The sequence below is a fragment of the Tenebrio molitor genome, chromosome 1 (assembly GCF_963966145.1).
Source record: "Tenebrio molitor chromosome 1, icTenMoli1.1, whole genome shotgun sequence".
NCBI lineage: Eukaryota > Metazoa > Arthropoda > Insecta > Coleoptera > Tenebrionidae > Tenebrio > Tenebrio molitor.
Genome location: NC_091046.1, coordinates 43934171 through 43953464, shown reverse-complemented (window position 1 = coordinate 43953464; position 19294 = coordinate 43934171). Strand labels below are relative to the sequence as shown.

The 19294-nt window shown below is 37.7% G+C and overlaps 2 protein-coding genes and 1 long non-coding RNA gene across 3 annotated transcripts in view; 1 reads left to right on the top strand and 2 right to left on the bottom strand.

Annotated features, from left to right (window-relative positions):
• Lar (tyrosine-protein phosphatase Lar) overlaps positions 1-19294 on the top strand; it is a 424567-nt gene that overhangs the window by 130879 nt on the left and 274394 nt on the right. The gene's annotated exons all lie outside the window — the stretch shown is intronic.
• LOC138134914 (uncharacterized) lies at positions 144-3517 on the bottom strand. The gene is made up of 3 exons (XM_069053512.1): positions 3159-3517; positions 383-3106; positions 144-324 (listed from the first exon to the last, which is right to left on the bottom strand). The coding sequence occupies exons 1-3, from the start codon at positions 3208-3210 to the stop codon at positions 254-256; spliced, it is 2847 nt and encodes a 948-aa protein (XP_068909613.1). The 5' UTR covers positions 3211-3517; the 3' UTR covers positions 144-253.
• On the bottom strand, positions 7777-11341 carry LOC138122453 (uncharacterized). The gene is made up of 6 exons (XR_011156508.1): positions 10856-11341; positions 10598-10802; positions 9031-10539; positions 8862-8978; positions 8200-8804; positions 7777-8152 (listed from the first exon to the last, which is right to left on the bottom strand). It is a non-coding gene; the product is annotated as an uncharacterized lncRNA (long non-coding RNA).

Sequence of the window (19294 nt, the reverse complement as noted above, 5' to 3'; positions counted from 1 at the left end):
GAATATGCCCCAAGCATCAAAATTATTGATCTGATGACAATTGTGGCTATCCGGTAGGAAAATTAGAAAAAAATAGCACAAAATCAGTTTTCAAATGATTATACAATGTCTAAATCAGTGTTGTTGTCAAGGGAAATGCAAACTATATTTACAATACTTTATTGTTTATAAACTTAGTATCCGCAAGTTCTTTTCCATCTTCCAATTACACTCTTCCTCAAGATCCACATTAAGCTCCTACCGCACACCTTCACTACACTTTTCGACGTCGTGCGTATATATTAGACCAACTCATGAATGGATTATCAAAGAGACCGCCTGAATCTGCAAATTGATGTTTTAATAAAATTACTAAAACCAAGTACTCTTTGGTCGTACATACTTTGGAACGAATTTGTGTCGTAAGCTTGGCAGCCGGTAGAACCACTATCACCAACTGCCTGGGTTACTTTTGATATCATGCATTGAACGAACTGCTTGACAATGTGTCTCATGAACTTAAGAAAATAACCCCTGGTGATGTTGCCATCTGAATAAGAATACTGTTGTTTGGGTAAAAGAGCAGAACCATAGCTCTGGGTGTCGAATAGTTTAGTAAGAGGACCGTAAAGGCTTTTGATCGAGGATTGGAACCAATGGGGTCTCGAGTTAAACCAATTGGTCACTGTTTTCACCATCGGTTCTAAGAATTCACGCCAGCTGGGATTTTCCCGTATAATAGAGCGGATCTTCTTGTAAATAGAGTTGAAGTTAAGCGAACAAAGTGACAGTCGAGTTTCTTTGTTAGCATTACCAAACACAGACAGTTCACTATAACTGGGTGATTTGAGTTGAGATCCTTGGATGTCGTACTGGAAAGGAAACTCGGAAAATTGTGTGTTTGATCCCATCCAATCAGATATTCCGTTTTGGTATCCAGGAAACTGTTGTGGATACGGATGAAGGACATCTTGAGTCATGGTTGTATCGTAGAGGGAAAACTGAGAGTTGCTGGGGAGTTGCTGAGGGATTTGCCAGTTATTTAGATAGCTGGAAGTGTGTGATTTTCCATAACTCCACTTACTCGCTCCGTAATTCATTTTTGAGGCGGAGCTAAATGATTGAGGATATTCGTATGTGTATTGTTGAAATTCATCAATAGCGGGCATATCATAATATTGATAACCACCAGATTGAGAACTGGTGGAGATGTGAGGATAGGTCGATCCGTAATTCATTTTTGAGGCGGAGCTAAATGATTGAGGATATTCGTATGTGTATTGTTGAAATTCATCAATAGCGGGCATATCATAATATTGATAACCACCAGATTGAGAACTGGTGGAGATGTGAGGATAGCTCGATCCGTAATGCATTTTTGAGACGGAGCTAAATGATTCAGGGTATTCGTATGTATATTGATATAATTCATCTTGAATGGAGGGGTTATCATAATATTGATAACCACCAGATTGATAATTGGTGGAGATGTCGGGATAGGTTAGTAACGAATTTGAAATAGCTTTGTTGTAGCCAACGGAATAACTAGAGTGAGCTTGATGATTGCTAGACTGGTCATACATATACGAATATTTGGGAGAATGTTGTTTTCCATAATTACAACCAACTGATTCATAACTTATATCCGGGAATGTGTTAAATAATTGAGATTGCGTGCTTTGATACGGATGAAATGTACTTTTATGACAGTTAGTGGACTGTGAGCTGTCGATGATTTGACGAGAGGTTTGTAGTGAAATAGGTTCGCTGTAGCTCACAGAATAACTAGATTGAATCTGAGGACTGGTAGAGTGGCCATACTGACACTTGAATGTTTGTGGTTCTCCATAATTATTGCAGTCAATTGATTCGTAATATGTTTCTGGCAATTGAGGATATTCGGTTAGATGCGAATAAAACTGATCCCGAATAGTGGGCTTATCATATTGTAGATAACTACTAGAGTGATAATTGCTGGTCACTTTAGGCTCTTCATAGCTAACAGAATAGCTATATTGAGTTTGAGGACTCTTAGTATGATAGCTGGAAGTTTGTTGTTTTCCATAATTCCACGCACTTGATTGGTAATGCATATCCGGGACTGAGTTAAATGACTGATAAAATGTATCTTGAATAGCGGGCCTATCATAAAATTGATAATCAGTAGAATGAAAATTGCTAGTCATTGGGAGAGAGGTTAGGAAGGAGCTTGTAGAAGGTATGTTATGGGTATGAGTTTGAGGTCTGGTAGACTGACCATACAAATATTGGTATTCGAATCCTTGAGGTTCTCCATAATTGCAGTTAGTTAATTCGTAACTTGTTTCTGGAATTGATTGATCTTGAATGGTGGGCTCGTGATAAAGGGAATAACCAGTAAACTGCGACTTGCTACTGGCTGGATGAGAGGTCAGCAACGAATTTGCAACATGTTTGTTGTAGCTAACAGAATAGTGAGATTTACTTGCGCTAGACTTGCCATACGAATATGAACGGTCGTACAATTTTCGTCCTCTGTTAATCCATCCCATGTCATTGTGGTTTCCGTTTTGGACAAAATTGAGAGAATTCGAATTGAGACAATCATAGGGATTGCTAGTACCTTGTTGAAGACTAAGGAAGCAATCCGTTTTAGGTTTAGCGCTGGAAAAACTATAGAAAGACTTCGCGTTCTGTTGACTGTGTTTAGCATATTGCTTCTGAAGCGAAGACACTGCTTTCAGAAAAGAATGAGAACTTTTGGCATAGCTGTGACCAGATTGGCCTCCTAGAACCGTCACACTTTGAGAAGAGCTCGGTTCGTTGGCATATTGATAAAAAACGTTCTGGATTGTGTTTGGTGAATAGGGTTCGAAGTTCATCGTATAAGTGGAGGATTTGCCTTGGTGATGGTTCCAAGTCGTCATTTTGACCAGCAAGTTTTTGACGAAACTGAGAACGTCTGGTGCCAGATTCGGGTGATCGTAAAGTTTTTGCAACATTCCACTTAAATAAGCGTAAAGCTTGTCGTTGTTACAATTCGCAGGAATGTGGCATTTAGGGGTGCAAGGTTCATCGTACGCTGCAGACTCGTAAAATTGTCTAGGTTTAGCAACATTGTAGCTAGAGTGAGCAAAAGCAATTTCGACTGCAACAGAACGGACTAATTTGGATTTTATGCAAAATATAAAAACAATTACCCTTGGAGAAGATGATGATTCTTGTTAAAACAACAACTGACAACCACTGCATTCTGTTTGTTGTTTGTTTTTAAAGCTGTGCAAAATTTATACGCAGAGTCGACTTTAAACTATATACAGAGTGGTTCCAGGAGATGATGTTAAACATCTGTCGAAAGTCTTGATCCCAAAACTTGTTTTATCGTGAGCCGAGCCAGGTTTCGTAACGAGACAACACACTTTCTGGATCAACTAAACGTTTTGATGTAGTTAAAAGATTCTGTTTCACTAGTGATTCGGTGAATGGATTATAAATTTTATTCGATCACCTTATGCACAACACACCCATTGGAAGATATGCGGTATTGTTTGTTTTAATCTTGTTACTTTTATCAATTTGTCAGAGTTATTTACTTTTGCATCTTAATCATGAATGTTAATTTTCGGTAAAATACGCTTTAGGTACATCTGCTGGTTCAAATTACGTGTAGACAATCAATTTGGTGAATAAATAAGACACAGATGCGGCGTATTTTAAATACAAAGGATTGTTTCATTTTTGAATGAATTTTTCATTAAATTATAAATTGAATTTATTTGGCAGGGTGGACTCGACGTAATAAAATTCCGGTGGATGTTTTGCCACATAATTAATTACATACCTAATTCTTTTTTAAAATGAAGCTGCACAGTTAAAAAGCAAAACTAGCAAATTTTCCGCAAGAAACTGTTCTGCTTTGACAGTGATCACCAATTAATTTGATTCTTGCATTGTAAGTCGATGCGATTATTATTTGCTATTATTTTGGTACAGTCAGGTTTGCGGAGGAGTAAAGGGGGTGAAAATGTTGTGAATGGAGCATTTAAGAAGGCGAACACGTGGTGGAAAAGGTGGTGATGGTTTCTGTGACATATTTATGGGGGGACGTGCTGCGACTGGGGCTAAATCATGTGCAGGTATCAGTTTCTAGTGAAACCCTTTGAAAATATTAAATGAGTTGAATGTGGTATCAACAGAAGAAGTAAGATTGATATGTCAAAAAATATTTGTTGAATTTTTTAATCAATGTTAATACAGTTGCTTGTAAAATTTCTGTGATTACACATTCTACATAAAAATTTGCTAACATCATCATTTTCCAAGTTTAACCTGACCTGAACGTGTTTTAATATTTTCTTAAATGGTCCTAGGTCCTAGTTACCATAATGATTAAATTTTTACATATTTAATGTGATTGTACAATAGTTATTTACCTAACGCGTGCGGGAAGTGAAAATTTCCGCGTGAGCACTTTGGTTGCGGCACGACCGCAGGGAGTTGTGCATTAGTGCGAACGTGGGTAGTTTCTTCCCCCAAAAGTTAGGTACAATATTTTTTGTAACGAATAATTCAAAAATATTTAAAAATAAAATTAACATTGGTAACTTTTTTACTATTGGGTTGGTAGCACCTTCCGCGCTGATTACTAGATTATTAAAATTTAAAGCGTCGGTGCCGTCTACTACGATCACACAACACATTGGACAAATTCTTCCCCTGATATTACTCTTACCTTTTTGAATTAATTTTACAATTGCAAATGTGACAAACCGTCCATTTTGTTCAAAGTGAATTGACGTTTCCGCCTGTCCACGTTATTAAATGCCAACCTTACAATGCAATTTCCCCTAGTTTTTGCTTTCAAAGTAAAAAACACGGCGTGTGGGAAATCGTTGTTTCCGCACTCCGAGGACAACTGGGAAATACCGATTTTGAGGCTATGAGTACAAAAATATATATTAATACAATATTTGTCCATCTCAAGAAGAAGTGTGTTAGCAGGACTGGTTTGCAAAATAATTTTTCATTTATCCATACAATTCTTGAGTACCGGTATGACTTTCTTTCTTTCACGAATGAATCACTTTCCTTCGTAGCATACTCGATCATTTCTTTTCCGGTTCTCTGGATTCCTTTGACCGCTTTTCCGTTGATATAATATGTAGAGATTGTCTCCGGGACATACGGCATACGCCGCTCCACTTGTTGTTGTTAGTGTTGTTGTTCTTGTTGTTGTTGTTGGGGCTGGTATTTTTGTTGGTGCTGGGGCCCGTTGCACAATATTGAAGAATTTAGAATTTACAAAATACAAATTATTAGTAATTAGAATGATTGTGCCAGGGGGCCCTGGTGTGGTTAGGACTGGTGTTGTAATTGGCGCTGTTGTTGGTGGTGCTGGTCTTATTGATGTTGTTGATGATGGTGTTGGTGTTGATGATGCTGGTGTTGTTGTTGTTGATGATGCTGTTGTTGTTTTTGGTGCTGGTGTTGTTGTTGGTGCTGATGTTAAGTCTGCTGTTGTTGTTGGTGCTTGTATTGTTGCTGTTTGTGCTAGCGTTGTTGTTGGTGCTGGTGTTGTTGTTGGTGCTAGTCTTGTTGTTGTTGTTGATGCTGGTGTTGTTGTCGGTGCTGGTGTTGTAGTTGTCTTTTGCGTAGGTCTTACAGGTACCCATTGCATAGGTCTTAGAGTTAATTTAGGCAGAGGTCTTAGAGATAATTTAGGCCGAGGTCTTAGTGTGAATTTAGGCAGAGGTCTTCGTGTGAATTTGGGCAGAAGTCTTGGAGTGACTTTATCCACAGGTCCTACATTCAACTTAGCCGGAAATCTTGGATCTAACATACGCATAGGTCTTTCAATAACCGAAAGCGACTCAAATCCATCTGATAAATGCCGTTGCTTCGTGGCGATGGGAGGTTGCCTCGAGAGTTCTTCGTAACCAGCATCATACCAGTTGATATTCGGTGGCGGATAGCGTATAGCTACAGATGTAGACGTATAAATTTGCCAAATGTAAATAAACACATACCTTTGGAATTGGTAATTACGACAGTTAGAACAATAGTAACTGTTGTCAGTTTCATCTTGAATGATCCAATTTGGAAACGCTTGGGAATATACTCGTAAATCACCAAAAAGTAAATCAATCGCGTACAATGTGGTTCAGTGAGGCAATTTTAAAAAGCTCTACAAGCGAAGTTGCATCACCAACTGCTTCTTTTCGTTTATCAACTAGACAACTTTAACGCAGTTAAGCGACAGTAACAACTTAGTAAGTTCACCGTATCTACGGCTTGAAGTTTGTTGAATTATTTTTGTACCAATTTCACAATATTCTTGAAGTAAATATATTAAATAATTTTACAAAACTTGTAATTCAATCAACTCATTTACCATTGTCATTACTTTCAATGGATATATATTTTTCGACGTGTTTCGGTCTAAATATGTGTTTCATATTTTATTATCAAGGACCTGGTTAGTCATATCACTGAAATTTAGATCTTTTATTTCAATGCAAAAGATTCAATTGTTGGGTTAACATAAATAAAAAAGGCAAGTGTTCATTAAAATTTATTCCTTACACTATTTGTCTTAAATAGTTCTTATACAGATTTCTTCATTGGTTCAAGGATTTCTTCTTTGAATGTTTTCTTGAATCTGATATTGCAATTTAAATCTTCAGTACAGTGTATCTTAAAAAGTAAACTTAATCATACCTTTGACCGCTTGACCGTTGATATAGAGATTGTCTCCGGGAAATACCAAATACACCGCCGGTAAATCTCCACTTGCTGTGGGTGTTGGTGTTGTTGTTGTTGTTGTTGGTGTTGTTGTAGTTGTTGGTGTTGTTGTTGTTGTTGTTGTTGTTGTTGTTGGCGTTGTTGTTGGCGTTGTTGTTGTTGTTGTTGTTGTTGTTGTTGTTGTTGTTGGTGGTGCTGGTGTTGTTTTTATTGTTGTTGATCTTTTTGTTGTTTTTTTTAGCCAATATTGATCTATAGGTCCCCTATGCTTTGGTCTTTCAGTAACCTTGAACATCGTAAATATATCTGAAAAAACCCGTTGCTGCTGGGAAATGGGAGGTTGCATAGGTAGTTCTTCGTAACTAGTATCATACCAGTTGATATTCGGTGGCGAATAGGATATAGCTACAGATGTAGACGTAGAAATTTGCCAAATGTAAATAGACACTTACCTTTGGATTTGACAATTACGACAACCACCACCAAAGCAACTATTACCAGTTTCATCTTGATTGGTCCAATTTGGATTCGCTTGGGAATAATATATCACCAAAAAGTAAATCAATCGTGTTCAGTTTGGTTCAGTGAGACAATTTTAAAAAGTTCTACAAACGAAGTTACATCTTCAATTGCTTCTTTTATCAACTGGACAACTTTAACGCATTTAAGCGACAGTAATGACTTACTAAGTTCACCGTATGTATGGCTTGAAGCTTATTGGATTATTTGTGTACCAATTTCACAATATTATCGAAGTACCTAAGTAAATTGATAAAATTCAATTGTATTTAATTCGATACAGTCATGATAATAAAGTTTAATTAATTTTTCTACATATTCTACAAAACTTGTAATTCAATAAACTCATTGTCATGAATTTCAATGTACCTATAGATATTTTAAAAAAAATTACCCTTTCGACTTGTTTCGGTCTAAATAAGAACTTCATATTTTATTATCAAGGATCTGGTTTGTTGTATCTCTGAAATTCTGATCTTTTATTTCAATGCAAAAAATTTAATGTTTGGGTTAAAATAAATAAAAAAGTTAAATGTTCATTAAAATTTATTCCTTCCACTACTCGTCTTAAATATTTCTTATACAGTTTTCTTCATTGCTTCTAGGTTTTCTGCTTTAAATGTTTTCTTGAATCTGATATTGCTTTAAATCTTCAGTGCAGTGTATCTTAAAAAGCAAATTTAATCATACCTTTGACCGCTTTTCCGTTGATATAGAGTTAGCTCCGGGATATACCAATACCAAAAGCACCGCCGGTACAGCTCCACTTGTTGTTGCTGTTGTTGAAGCTGGTGTTGTTTTTATTATTGTTTCTACATTTGTTCTTATATCTGATAAATGCCGTTGCTGCATGATAGATAGATAGGAGGTTGCCTAGGAAGTTCTTCGTAACTTGCATCAAACCGGTTGATAGTCGGTGGCGCATAGCGTATAGCTACAGATGTAGACGTAGAAATTTGCCAAATGTAAATAAACAATTACCTTTGGAATTGGTAATTGCGACAGCCACCACAGAAGCAACTGTTAGCAGTTTCATTTTGAATGGTCCAATTTGGATTCTCTTGGGATTCTTGGGAATATATATCACCAAAAAGTAAATCAGTCGTGTACAATGCGGTTCAGTGAGACAATTTTAAAAATCTATACAAACGAATTTACATCACCAATTGCTCCTTTTTTTTCGGTAATCAATTCACCGTATCTATGGTTTGAAGCTTGTTGGATTATTTATGTACCGGTTTCACCATATTATTTAAGTAAGTAAGTTAATAAAATTCGACTGTATCGAATTCGATACAGTCATGATAATTAATTTTAAATTTGCCACACACAATTTTGTCCAGAAATCAAGTGTAAATATTCATTTAGAGAATCACGATCATTATCTTGCAGCCAACTAATTGTGACCAAATTGATCTACTAGTCACGGCTATGAGGGCACTCCAAAAAATAAAAATACCTGCTGATGCACATCGCTCTATTGCCGAATGCATTTACTGCACTAACAAAAAGATATATTATACCCACGATCGTTGGACTCCTCACACAGTCTCTACTTTTCGTTATAAGCCCTTTGAAGCATCTCTCTAGAATGATATTTTTTGTTAAAAAATGTAAAATTGTATCTTACATATTCCACAGACATTCTTGGAAAACCGGTGGCAGAGAGCGCTTGCTCGGAACGGTTACGTCATGAAACACCGGAAATTCTTCTTCTTTGAAGCAGTCTGCTAAAACAGGGGTTACGCACGCTGCCAGATCTGCAAATGCAATGAAGAAATTTTAACAGTCACAACTTTCACTGCAATTTACTTTCGATTATCATGGTGGCGCATATTAAAAAAATTAACAACAATTTCATCTTGAAGAGTGATGACTTCTGATTTCTTCCATTATACGTATATATACGTATATATCTTCAAGGTTCACTATGTACGGAGTGATCGCACGAACTCCCTGTCAACGGTTAGAGTGCCACCAAAAATTTTGCAAAGAACCATTCCCATAGAATAGACTTTGTAGATACATTCTTTTGAAACTGGTGTGTTTTGTTTTCACTGTTCAGTATCTAGTTCACCTGGTGTATGCCGTAAAGTTTCATAAACAACTGTTTGTATTTGGTGTATCATTGTTTTATTGCAAGATTTATTTTCCCTGTCAGTTGAGGAAAACATTCAATCAGTTTGACGCGTCCACGTTACTTAATTTTAAATGTACACCTACGGTATCACTTATGTGTCAACCTTCGTTTAAAAGAGATAACTAATAACATATTGATACTTGGTAGTAACAGAGGGCGTAATGTAAGGAAGGCAGATGCTTTAAATCTTTGTTTATCAGCGAAATAAATGAATCATTAATTCGCAACGCACTATTATGCAGCGAGTGGTCGTGAAATCGTTTGGAATAATATGGATGAGCATACGGTGTGCTAGTTACAAATTTGAACATCTAGATCAGTTTAGAAGTAAACTTGGATTATGAGAAAAAGGGGTACTCCTTCCTCCACTATAACGAGTATATAATTCCAATGCTTTACAAAATTCTTAGCGAGCGTCGTGGCCAAGCGTCTAGCGCGCCACTTGCACTCGGGAGGTCCCGGGTTCTAATCCCGGGGCCGCCTGATTTGGTGTGGTTTTTTTCAGGGGTTTTCCCACACCATCGCATCGTGGTATCATAGATAAGGCAAATGCTGGGTCAGTATTCACTACTCAGAACCAACCACCTTCCTTCCGCACCCATCCTTACCGTACCCAATCTTCCCCTCAGTGTGGCTGAAAAGGCTTTGGAAAGCCTCAGCAACCCGCCCTCCCTCGGGGGAATGAAAGATGTATCCTTTCCTTTACAAAGTTATATCTGCGACGGGAGTGTCACTAAGTAGTTCTACCTTCTGAAGAAAATAGAAAGATCGTTATTCTTCGGAAGTTTGGCACTAAATGGGTAAAATTGTGAAAGTAGTAGCTCCTAAGCTTGAGTGTCTCACATGAAGTACCTATATTACAGTGTCAAAAAATTCAGCCTTAAGAAGAAAATTTTACCAACTAGATCTTCAGAAGCGCCACGAAAAGTACCAAGAAAAGAAACTTTTTGAAACTTCCTTAATGAATAATGTTCTGTTTCAAAGACGTAGCCGTGAGTTGTTGCTGTAGATTTCTGTCACGAACACAGTAAAGAAATCGCTTATTCGTCAAATTACTTAAACAAAACATTTTGATTGCATTAGTTTATTGTAACAAAATATTTTGCATCGATTTATCATACTGGAAACGTACCTTTCACCTCACCGCCTTGGCAATATTATTCATAAACGCAGTTATCTGACTGTTTCGATCAAATAAATTAACTGAAAATCAATATTAATAACAACAATTGCTCATACTTGACTTTGCCCGTCAGGAATGTCTCTACTTCTTGTTCCGTTATTGGCTTGTCTTCTATGAGTTTCTTGAATTGATTAGCAGCACTTGCACCTGTTCCACGCAGAATCTTCCATGCTTCTTCCAAAAAATTTCCTTTTTCCGGTAATTGCCTAGCAGTCACTCTATCGTCTTCTTCATCGCTACATTTAATGAAACGTGATGTACCTGCAAACTAACACTGAAGAAGTCTCTCCCTATATGAAAAACATGATTCAGACATCCAGTAACGCACACAGCTGCAAACAAAACAAGTAGGGACAGCTTCATTTTGACGTCGTGAAAAATAGCAAATATTAGAGGTGAATAGGTATATAAACCGTTCTGATTTTTTTTTGTACTTATTTGAAGAAAATAGGTATATACAGTGCGACCAATTGAAGTTTGTGTGGTAAATAACTAGCAGACGTTAGTTGGTGGAGCAGAATTTTTTTATCATGTGCATATCTGTACTTACGAAAAACTGTTTTTCGGTGATTTCAACCTAGTGTTCATTGCTAAGTGGCTGCTTCACATGGTATATAATTTTATTGAGTTGTTAGTGGCAGTGACGAATGGTTATAATATGATAATAAGAGGCACCTACTGCACAATTATCTCTCTGAACACTCCATTTAAAAAGGATAATGTAAAAATATAAAAAAAAAATTGAAAAGTGAATGCATTTTTTTTCTACCACTGTTAAAAATTTACTATAGTTCACTACGTTTTGTGTAAAACATCTGTTTATTGTAATAGTAAAAAAAGTGAAAAGTGTAAAAAAAAGTGTTGTAACGTGTCATTATTTCACTCTGGCATTATGCAAATACAGGGACCGAAATAGCTGAATGATAAGAGCGCATTGAAAACCATTGAGTTGTCTGGCTATCTTGGCGTCGAATTTTAGATTTAGATTGCTTTTTTTATTGCAGATAGCTGTTGAAAAAATATTCTATGGAACTCATGCTTAAATTGTCGTTTTTCACTCGTGGGATTTCCGCACTCGCCTCTTGTTCGTGCAAAAAGATGGTGCTTTATACACTTGTTGCGTAAATTACTACTACCGCTAAATTAGAAACTTACGTTTCCTATTCTGAATATTATTCTTTTTTTCTTTAATTTAAGAATTGAAATTTTTCTTCCCACAGTTTTCCTGTTTACGTAAAACAAATAGTTATTTCCATTGAACCACGATAGGTATATTTTCCAGTGCGAAAACTAGGTTTCATGCTCGAGGCGAAGCCGAGAGTCTGATTAGTTTGAGCGCTGGAAAATACCTACCGTACGACATTTACGAGTATTTAGACTGTTTGGCTGACCGAATGTCAAGCTTTTTGACATACAGAGCCGATATTTGTATTTTCCCTATTTGATTATGATTAATTATTATTATTAGTCAATAAAAATTAAAGAAACATATTTATCGGAAAAATAATACATCTAAATGTGTTTTTTTTACACTAATTTAAAGTAACGTATGAATACTTCAACTGTAAAAAGTGAAAAGTAACCGTGCTTGCCATCGATGTTGTAAATATTCCCTAGAAATTTACAACATCCGTCGGGAAATCGCAGCTACCTTAATCTAAAGTGAAAGGTAAAAGTGTGTTTACCAGTTAGGGAAGCCGAAAAATACCGGGTGTTTTCGAAGTTGAGGTGTTCCTTTTAACCTGTGATAGTATGCGTTGTTCTAAAGAGTTTTAGCCAAAGTCACCTTAGTAAAATGTGTACGGCAATGAAGATACAATAAGTTGATTTTTTTGAAATTTTTGAAACCGGTCCTGCTCAAATTTGCGCTGATTTGTTAGAAATTACAATTGACAAAAAAAAATCAAATGAGCATGGACGTTAATCAAAAATACTGTCAGAGTTGTCATCTAATTAGTCGGAATGGCTTTATCATTACGAAAATAATGAGCTCACAGATATGTTGCTATTGTGTGGGCAATGTTATCACGTTATCAGAATGCAGCTACGGCGTCCAGAGAGTACGCAGAGCGATTTCCAGAAAGACACCATCTTGGGCGACGTCAGTTATTAATCTAGGACAGCGGAGAAATAGACAGGACCGGACTCAAAATTTTAGAAAACAATAAAAATATGCAATCAATTATCTCCCTTAATACAAACATTTTACTAAGAAGATTTAGGCTAAAATTCTTAAGAATAATGTATAGTATCTCGTGTTACAAGGAACCCCTCAACTTCGAAAACACCCTGTATTTTCTTGTATTTGGGCCAAAATGGAAAAATGAAATGCGACTTCTACCGATCAATTTATTTTTGTCTTATTATGCTACAGTTCAACAAAAATCACAAGTTTTTTTCAACTGTCATTTCTTGAGGAATCCTTACAGAAACACTAGTATATTCCTCGCTGTATGAAGTAAATATCTTTGCCAGTATTCGTAGAATATCTCACTGCAACACGCCTTTAATTAAATTCAGAACAAAACAAAATGTTTCATCATACCATGAACTAGTCTATCGCCAAGACTGTTAAATATCCCTAGTGGGTGTTGGTATACGGTAGAATGGTGAAGTAACCCCGGATCTGGCAGTAGTGCTGGTCCATGCAGTAACGCTGAGTCTTGAAGTACTGTTGGCTGATGAACTATCTCAGTATTAAGAGGAGTACTCCGGATACCCAAGCTCAATCTGTTCAACAGGTAAGGTGTACTGGGACTATTTATAGGTAGTGGGTGGTACAATGGTGATAGTACCGGTTGATTATAGAACGCTGGCTGGTGAACTAGGGCAGTGCTAGGAATTAGCGCAGGTTGGTGAATTACGGCAGTGCTAGGAACTAGCGCAGGTTGATGAATTAAAGTAGTACCAGGAACTAGTGCGGGTTGATGAATTAGAGTAGTACTAGGAACTAGTGCTGGTTGAGGAAGTAGTGCTGGGGATTCAAGTAACGTTGATTCGTCGGTTGGTGCCTCTTTCTGAATTGGCGCCTGTACTTCATCCACTTTACTCTCAAGAGGGGCTTTGTTGAATCTGTTCCACTGGAAAGGTCCACTATATCTAACTAGAGCTATCGGTTGATAGTTGTACCATGGTGATAGTACCGGTTGATGAACTAGAGCTGGTTGTGAAATTGTGGCTGTCCTAGGTATTAGTGCTGGGTGTGGAACTAGTGCCGGTGATGAAAGTAGTGCCGCATCATGAACTAGCCCAGGATCTGCAATTATTTCAGTAGTGAGAGGAGTACTGTGGTCAGTTAAGCCCAATCTGTTCCACAGCTGAGGTACGCTATATCCATACAAAGACAGTGGATGGTACCATGACAAAGCTGCAAATGGTTGGTACTGAAAGGTTTCGACCGGAAACAATATGAAACAATCTTACTCTTCTCAGTGATAGAGCCAATCACCAAAACTAGTACTAACAGCTTCATTTTGACGAGTGTTTAGTGTGATTTTTGGACAAGATTTATAACTTAGCTGAAATATAAACGGTGATTCGGCTAACTCTTATTCAAATAGGATCTTGATTAGAATTAATAGAAATGGTATTTCATTATTTTCCTAATACGCATGTTAGATGAAATTTGACCACTTTTGTTTTATAGTTTGGTTTTCCCAATTCTAATAACCTTCGATAAATGTTTACTCATAAATTAAACACTAAACCAAGAAGAATAATTAAATACCATTGTAAATTTAATATGTCTTTTTATAAATTCATTTGTCACGTGCTAAATCAAGTTTACTAAGATGTTGAAGTTTTATCTAAATCGATTTAATCGAAATATATCGAAGCTAGTCGTAGCTACTTGAGTAATGGAGGAATTGCAGATTTTTTTCAATTCTTTTGTTGCAATTTCTACAATGAAAATAACAACTTAGATAAATGAGTTTTTGTCTCTTCCAGAAAGAAAATGTATTTATCATTAACAAAAATGTCGAAATAGTCAGTACTCTTGTTTCTCAATTTCTTGCAATTTTTTTTGAAAAATCCTTACTTTTTACACTACTTCAAGATAAGTTTTAGAGCAACGTCTTTACAATAGCTCTCATCCACCACCAGAGACTAATTTTGATAGAATTAGCAACAGTTTTTGGAATTCATTCGATACCGTCATGAAAATAATTTGTAAAAACAGCACTTTCATTGTATTGTGGATAGATACAGAACAAACTAAGGAAATTTGATTTAAAATTTTTTATTACAATTTAGTTTCCCAAATATTCTAAAAAAAGAGATCAATTACACCATCAACTTGGCAGATTCTTCTGTACGACTATTTTACGTATGTTGATGGCTTAGATATTATTTTCGTACTCTTCGCGTAGGCGGTACCAAGAGTACTTGGTAGTTTCTTGCCCAACGGTAGAAGCAGATTCTTATCACCTCATATTAATATGTTCAATTATATTCCTTGACAATTCGGTGCGGTCATGAAAATTAATCAAATTAATTAAGCGTGATAACACAAAGGTTAAATTATTGGATATTTATGTCTTGGGAACTTGACGCTGACCGAGTTAAAGGAAACAAACTGAAATGTTTTATGCTTGAAAATGATTAATAGGTATTAAAAATACGAGATAATCGAATTATTGAGATTGCCTGCTCTCTAAAAGATGTTTTGGCAGTGCTCCACAACTGTTCTGTAGGATTCAGATCTGGTCATTCAGTTGAAAATAAGCAAAATCTAACCGACTACCATAATTTTCGTGACTAACTTAATTACATATAACATGCTGAGTTTTTGTATCTAATTATTTTTCTTCTTTTTCAGGTAAGCGTTTGTTTGTCTTGCAATTTCCATAAGGTAAGGTGCATGTGAAAGTGTTACTGCGGTCGTGGTACTAAAGAAAACCCAAAATTGATTCAAATCATTTTATTGTGCTCCATTGTTAATAGCTTCAATCGAATTTGTATTAACTGTTTCGCAATTGAATTAAATCCTATAACTAAAATCATTCTGCCGCTTTTGCAATCAAAAGGAAGCGTGTCTAGTGTTGGTGCTATTTGCATTCTGATCAAGAAGGAATATTTTGTGTTTTCCCATCAAAGAAAAACACGGGTGCTATTAAAACGCATCCAGCCACACTAGGGCGTGGTGGTGGGCTGGATCGTGGTGGTGGGCTTCATCGTGGTGGTGGTTGTCTGGGCTACTGAAGACGTCACAGTTGTCTTATCACCATCTGGGGGCTTGTCAGTTTTCGCGGGTGCCACCACTTGCTGATTGGAGGGAACGAAAATGATGAGGATGTTGACCGGGTCCGATGGCGGTGCAGGTGGCGGCGGCGGCGGCGGCTTAAACCAGCCGAAGGTGCGCGCTTGTAGTCCTCCAGTGACCTCTGCCAGTGCCAAGAAATTAATATCACTTAGAAATGATAAAATATGTATCGATAATACCTGCGACAGCGACTAAAACCAGCACGACGACCACTTTCATCGTCACAACATGCACCTCTCAGGGGAGAATTTTCTATTTATATTTAGTCCAGTTTTCCAATTTTTATAAAACAGTGCACGCTCGCAACATAAAATTGTGATTTATTTTCTATTTTATTGCAAGAAAACCATCACGTTTCTTCACATGCAGAAGATTACAGAGGTTTAAAGTTTGAAATTTTCCATAAAATCAATTTTTTCCCGGAAGCTATAAAATTCATTCGCTCAAATGGCGTGACACCGTAAACGTAACTATTTTATTATGGCGTATCGCAAATTGCTTCTATTTTAATTTGGTCGTGGCGCTTCGTCCAAAACTCGACAAAATTTTGATATTCCTGCATTCCGGAAGTGCAGCGCTCTTGTTTAATGCGTTTGTGCAAACCGGATCATGTTTATGTAACACGTGTACCGTTCGGATCCAATGTAAATGTTTTAAGAGCAAATTCTGCACAAACACATCGCTCCCAAGTTTTGATTTATACTGTCGGTCCGGCGGTGGTCTCCGGGCGGTTTGTGAGATGGCGCCAGGGTGCACGGCTCACCCCGAACTGTGCAAAAGCAAACATTCATAATTAGACGTGCGCCCGGCGCTGCTCTTCCGTGTTAAGCTCGGAACTCTCCGCAGATAAATCACTCCTGCGAAATCGCCTTAAAGTCATGAAACTGAATTAACAATTTTCGCGTGCTGAATTTCAGCAAAGTTGCTTTAACGTAAACTCGACACAAACAGATAAGGGCCGTGATGGGCCGGAAGTAAGGGCCATTCGGCAAATATACCTTCAGGAGAGAAGTAATCCGCCGACATAAATCCCCAAGTCCCCACTATAAGGAAAAGTGCTAAGGGGCTAAGTGTCGCAAGCCGCAAGAGGGTTGCTCTATCGCTCGGAAGGCTCGCGGTCTAAAATTATCGGGGGGTGGTTGGGAGGGGGCCGGATCAACGACAGCTTGACTGGGGGTGTCGATTCCGGGGTGCGAAAATTTTCGAAAAAAAAGAGGCATAAACAGAGAAATACATACCTAGTGGAGGAATTGGATAGAGAGTGAATGAAAATATGAGTATTTATGAGGAAAATATTTTGGGAAATTTTTTGCCAGAGCTTTTGGAAGTTCCTGAAAGGGTTGGAAACAACTCAAGTAGGGCGGTGGAAGAAGACTGGTGGGATGAAGTTTTGAAAACAATGAAACATTTAGGGGTTGGATTGTTGGAGGTAAATTAGCATGAATCTTTGGGGCAGAACTGCTCTTGAAGCAAAGGTGGCCGTGAGCCGTTATCAGAGCATTTGCATTGAAAACGCGCGTACGTCTGAATTAAATTTGGCCCAATTTGGCGTCCAAATAAGGGGGTGGCGTCTGATTTAATAACAATATTTACGGCCTCGGCGACCTTGGGTGGAAACCTCCCCAAGTAAGTGGAACGGCGGCGGTGCCAGTTACCACCCGGGCCGACTCCAGGTCGAGTGTTGTCGGGCGAGAAGCGCGTCCGGGGTCGAATTATCATATCCAAACAACCCTTTATTCGTCGGTAATTTAATTTACGAGTTTGTTGGAATCACTTCACGGGGAAACTTTTCCGCCGTTTATCGTTTCATGTGCGAATTAAAATCGGAAGACCGCGCCGGAGCCCTGCAACGTTAGATGGTCGGCAGATAAACAACTCCCGACTAAACAGTCCGCAATTCAACTCCTAATTGGTGTATTGTGAACCGGCCTGTATCTGGAGATCGTGCCCAAAACGTGGAGATAAGATGCGCTCGCAACAATTACCACTCTCAAAGCATGCAAATGTTACGTCGGAAAATTGCACAAAGACCCGCATCCGCTTCCTCTGCAACAAACAAATGTTTGCTGGAACTGTGATTGTGGAAACGACAAAGCGGGAGTTGGTTGTTTTTTTTTTTGCTTAAATTAAGCTCGAATTAGGTCCTCGTCGAGCGGCAAAAACGGCAACTTCCACCGAATAAAAAATCTATGAACCAGCAGGGAAGACAATGGAAATGGAAAGTCACGAAAGAAACGAATAACAAATTTGTGGAAAGTTACACTGAATGTTTTTGTGACGTAATTAATTAAAATACATAACGAACAAAGGACCAAGGAAATTTGATTCTATTAACGCGTTCTTTTTTTTGTAATAATTTTTTTGCAAAATATTTTAACACAATGTGGAAATTTAATGGCAATCCACACAATCAGAGGCAAGTTTGGACTAGGTACTAATCAACACCGTTTCGTACAAGTTCTGTGTGGCATGTCCACGTCCAGTCAATGGGGTTAAGGTCTGGAAAGCTTGTGTGTACAGTATCTTCTATCTACCACATTCGCTTCCCAAAACTCTTCTCATCTCTAATGAAAGAACTTTTACAAGCAAGTTACATCCGTCTATTGTTTCCTTTTCTTCAGTTCATGAACCTTTTAACCGCAATGTAGACGTAATTTGACTTCATCTCTGTGTAGATAATGTGGCAAAATTTAAGAGATTGGCCAAGATTTTAAACTGAGATTTTTAAATAGATAGATGTCAGTTAGAGAAAAATGAGGAGAAAAACGGGAGTGTTGGATTTTCTCATGGGATATGAGTCATATCTGCTCTCAAATAGGCGCCACAACCGACAGAAAAACATCGTCATTCGTTACGTCAGTTTTCATTTACCGATTTTTCACTGATTTATGGCTCCGCCTTCGCGCAGATATTTTCAAGGTCACAGCCCACGAGAGAATCCAATACCTCTACCAGGGTACTCTTTCTTATAATCAATCAACAATATTTCCTTGACATCTTAGAAAATTGAAGGCGTAGCCTTTACAAGAAGTGAATCTGACCCTACCTTATTTGGTGATGGAGAAACAGCTTCTATCTTGATTGCTGTTTTGTTTTTGGTGTCTAATGATGTCAGAGGTACCTTTTTTGCTACGTCCCAGACTGTTTTGATAAATTTGAATCCAAATCCATTGTTTTCTTCATAGCAGACCGAGCACTGTGGCCAAGCGCCTAGCGTGCTACTTTACATTCGGGAGGTCCCGGGTTCTAACCCCGGTGCCGCCTGATCTGTAGTGGATTTTTTCAACGGTTTCCCCACTACATCACAATGAAAGATGTATCCTTTCCTTTCTTTCATAGCAGAGACAGATCTGTAGCCGCTACATTTATCATTGATCGTAACTCTCGTGAAAAAAATTCTTACGTTGACTTAGTAGATTGTTCTAGCCTTGGAGTATTATACCAAGCTAATTTTTTTTTTTGTAAACAATGTTTCTTATTAGAATTAATG

Bases quoted from the DNA above. Each gene is read 5' to 3' on its own strand.
- LOC138134914 (XM_069053512.1), bottom strand. From the start codon at position 3,210: ATGCAGTGGTTGTCAGTTGTTGTTTTAACAAGAATCATCATCTTCTCC. The intron at 3,107-3,158 runs GTAATTGTTTTT...GTTCTGTTGCAG, and splicing joins AATCATCATCTTCTCCAAGG to TCGAAATTGCTTTTGCTCAC. The intron at 325-382 runs GTATGTACGACC...ATCAATTTGCAG, and splicing joins CGACACAAATTCGTTCCAAA to ATTCAGGCGGTCTCTTTGAT.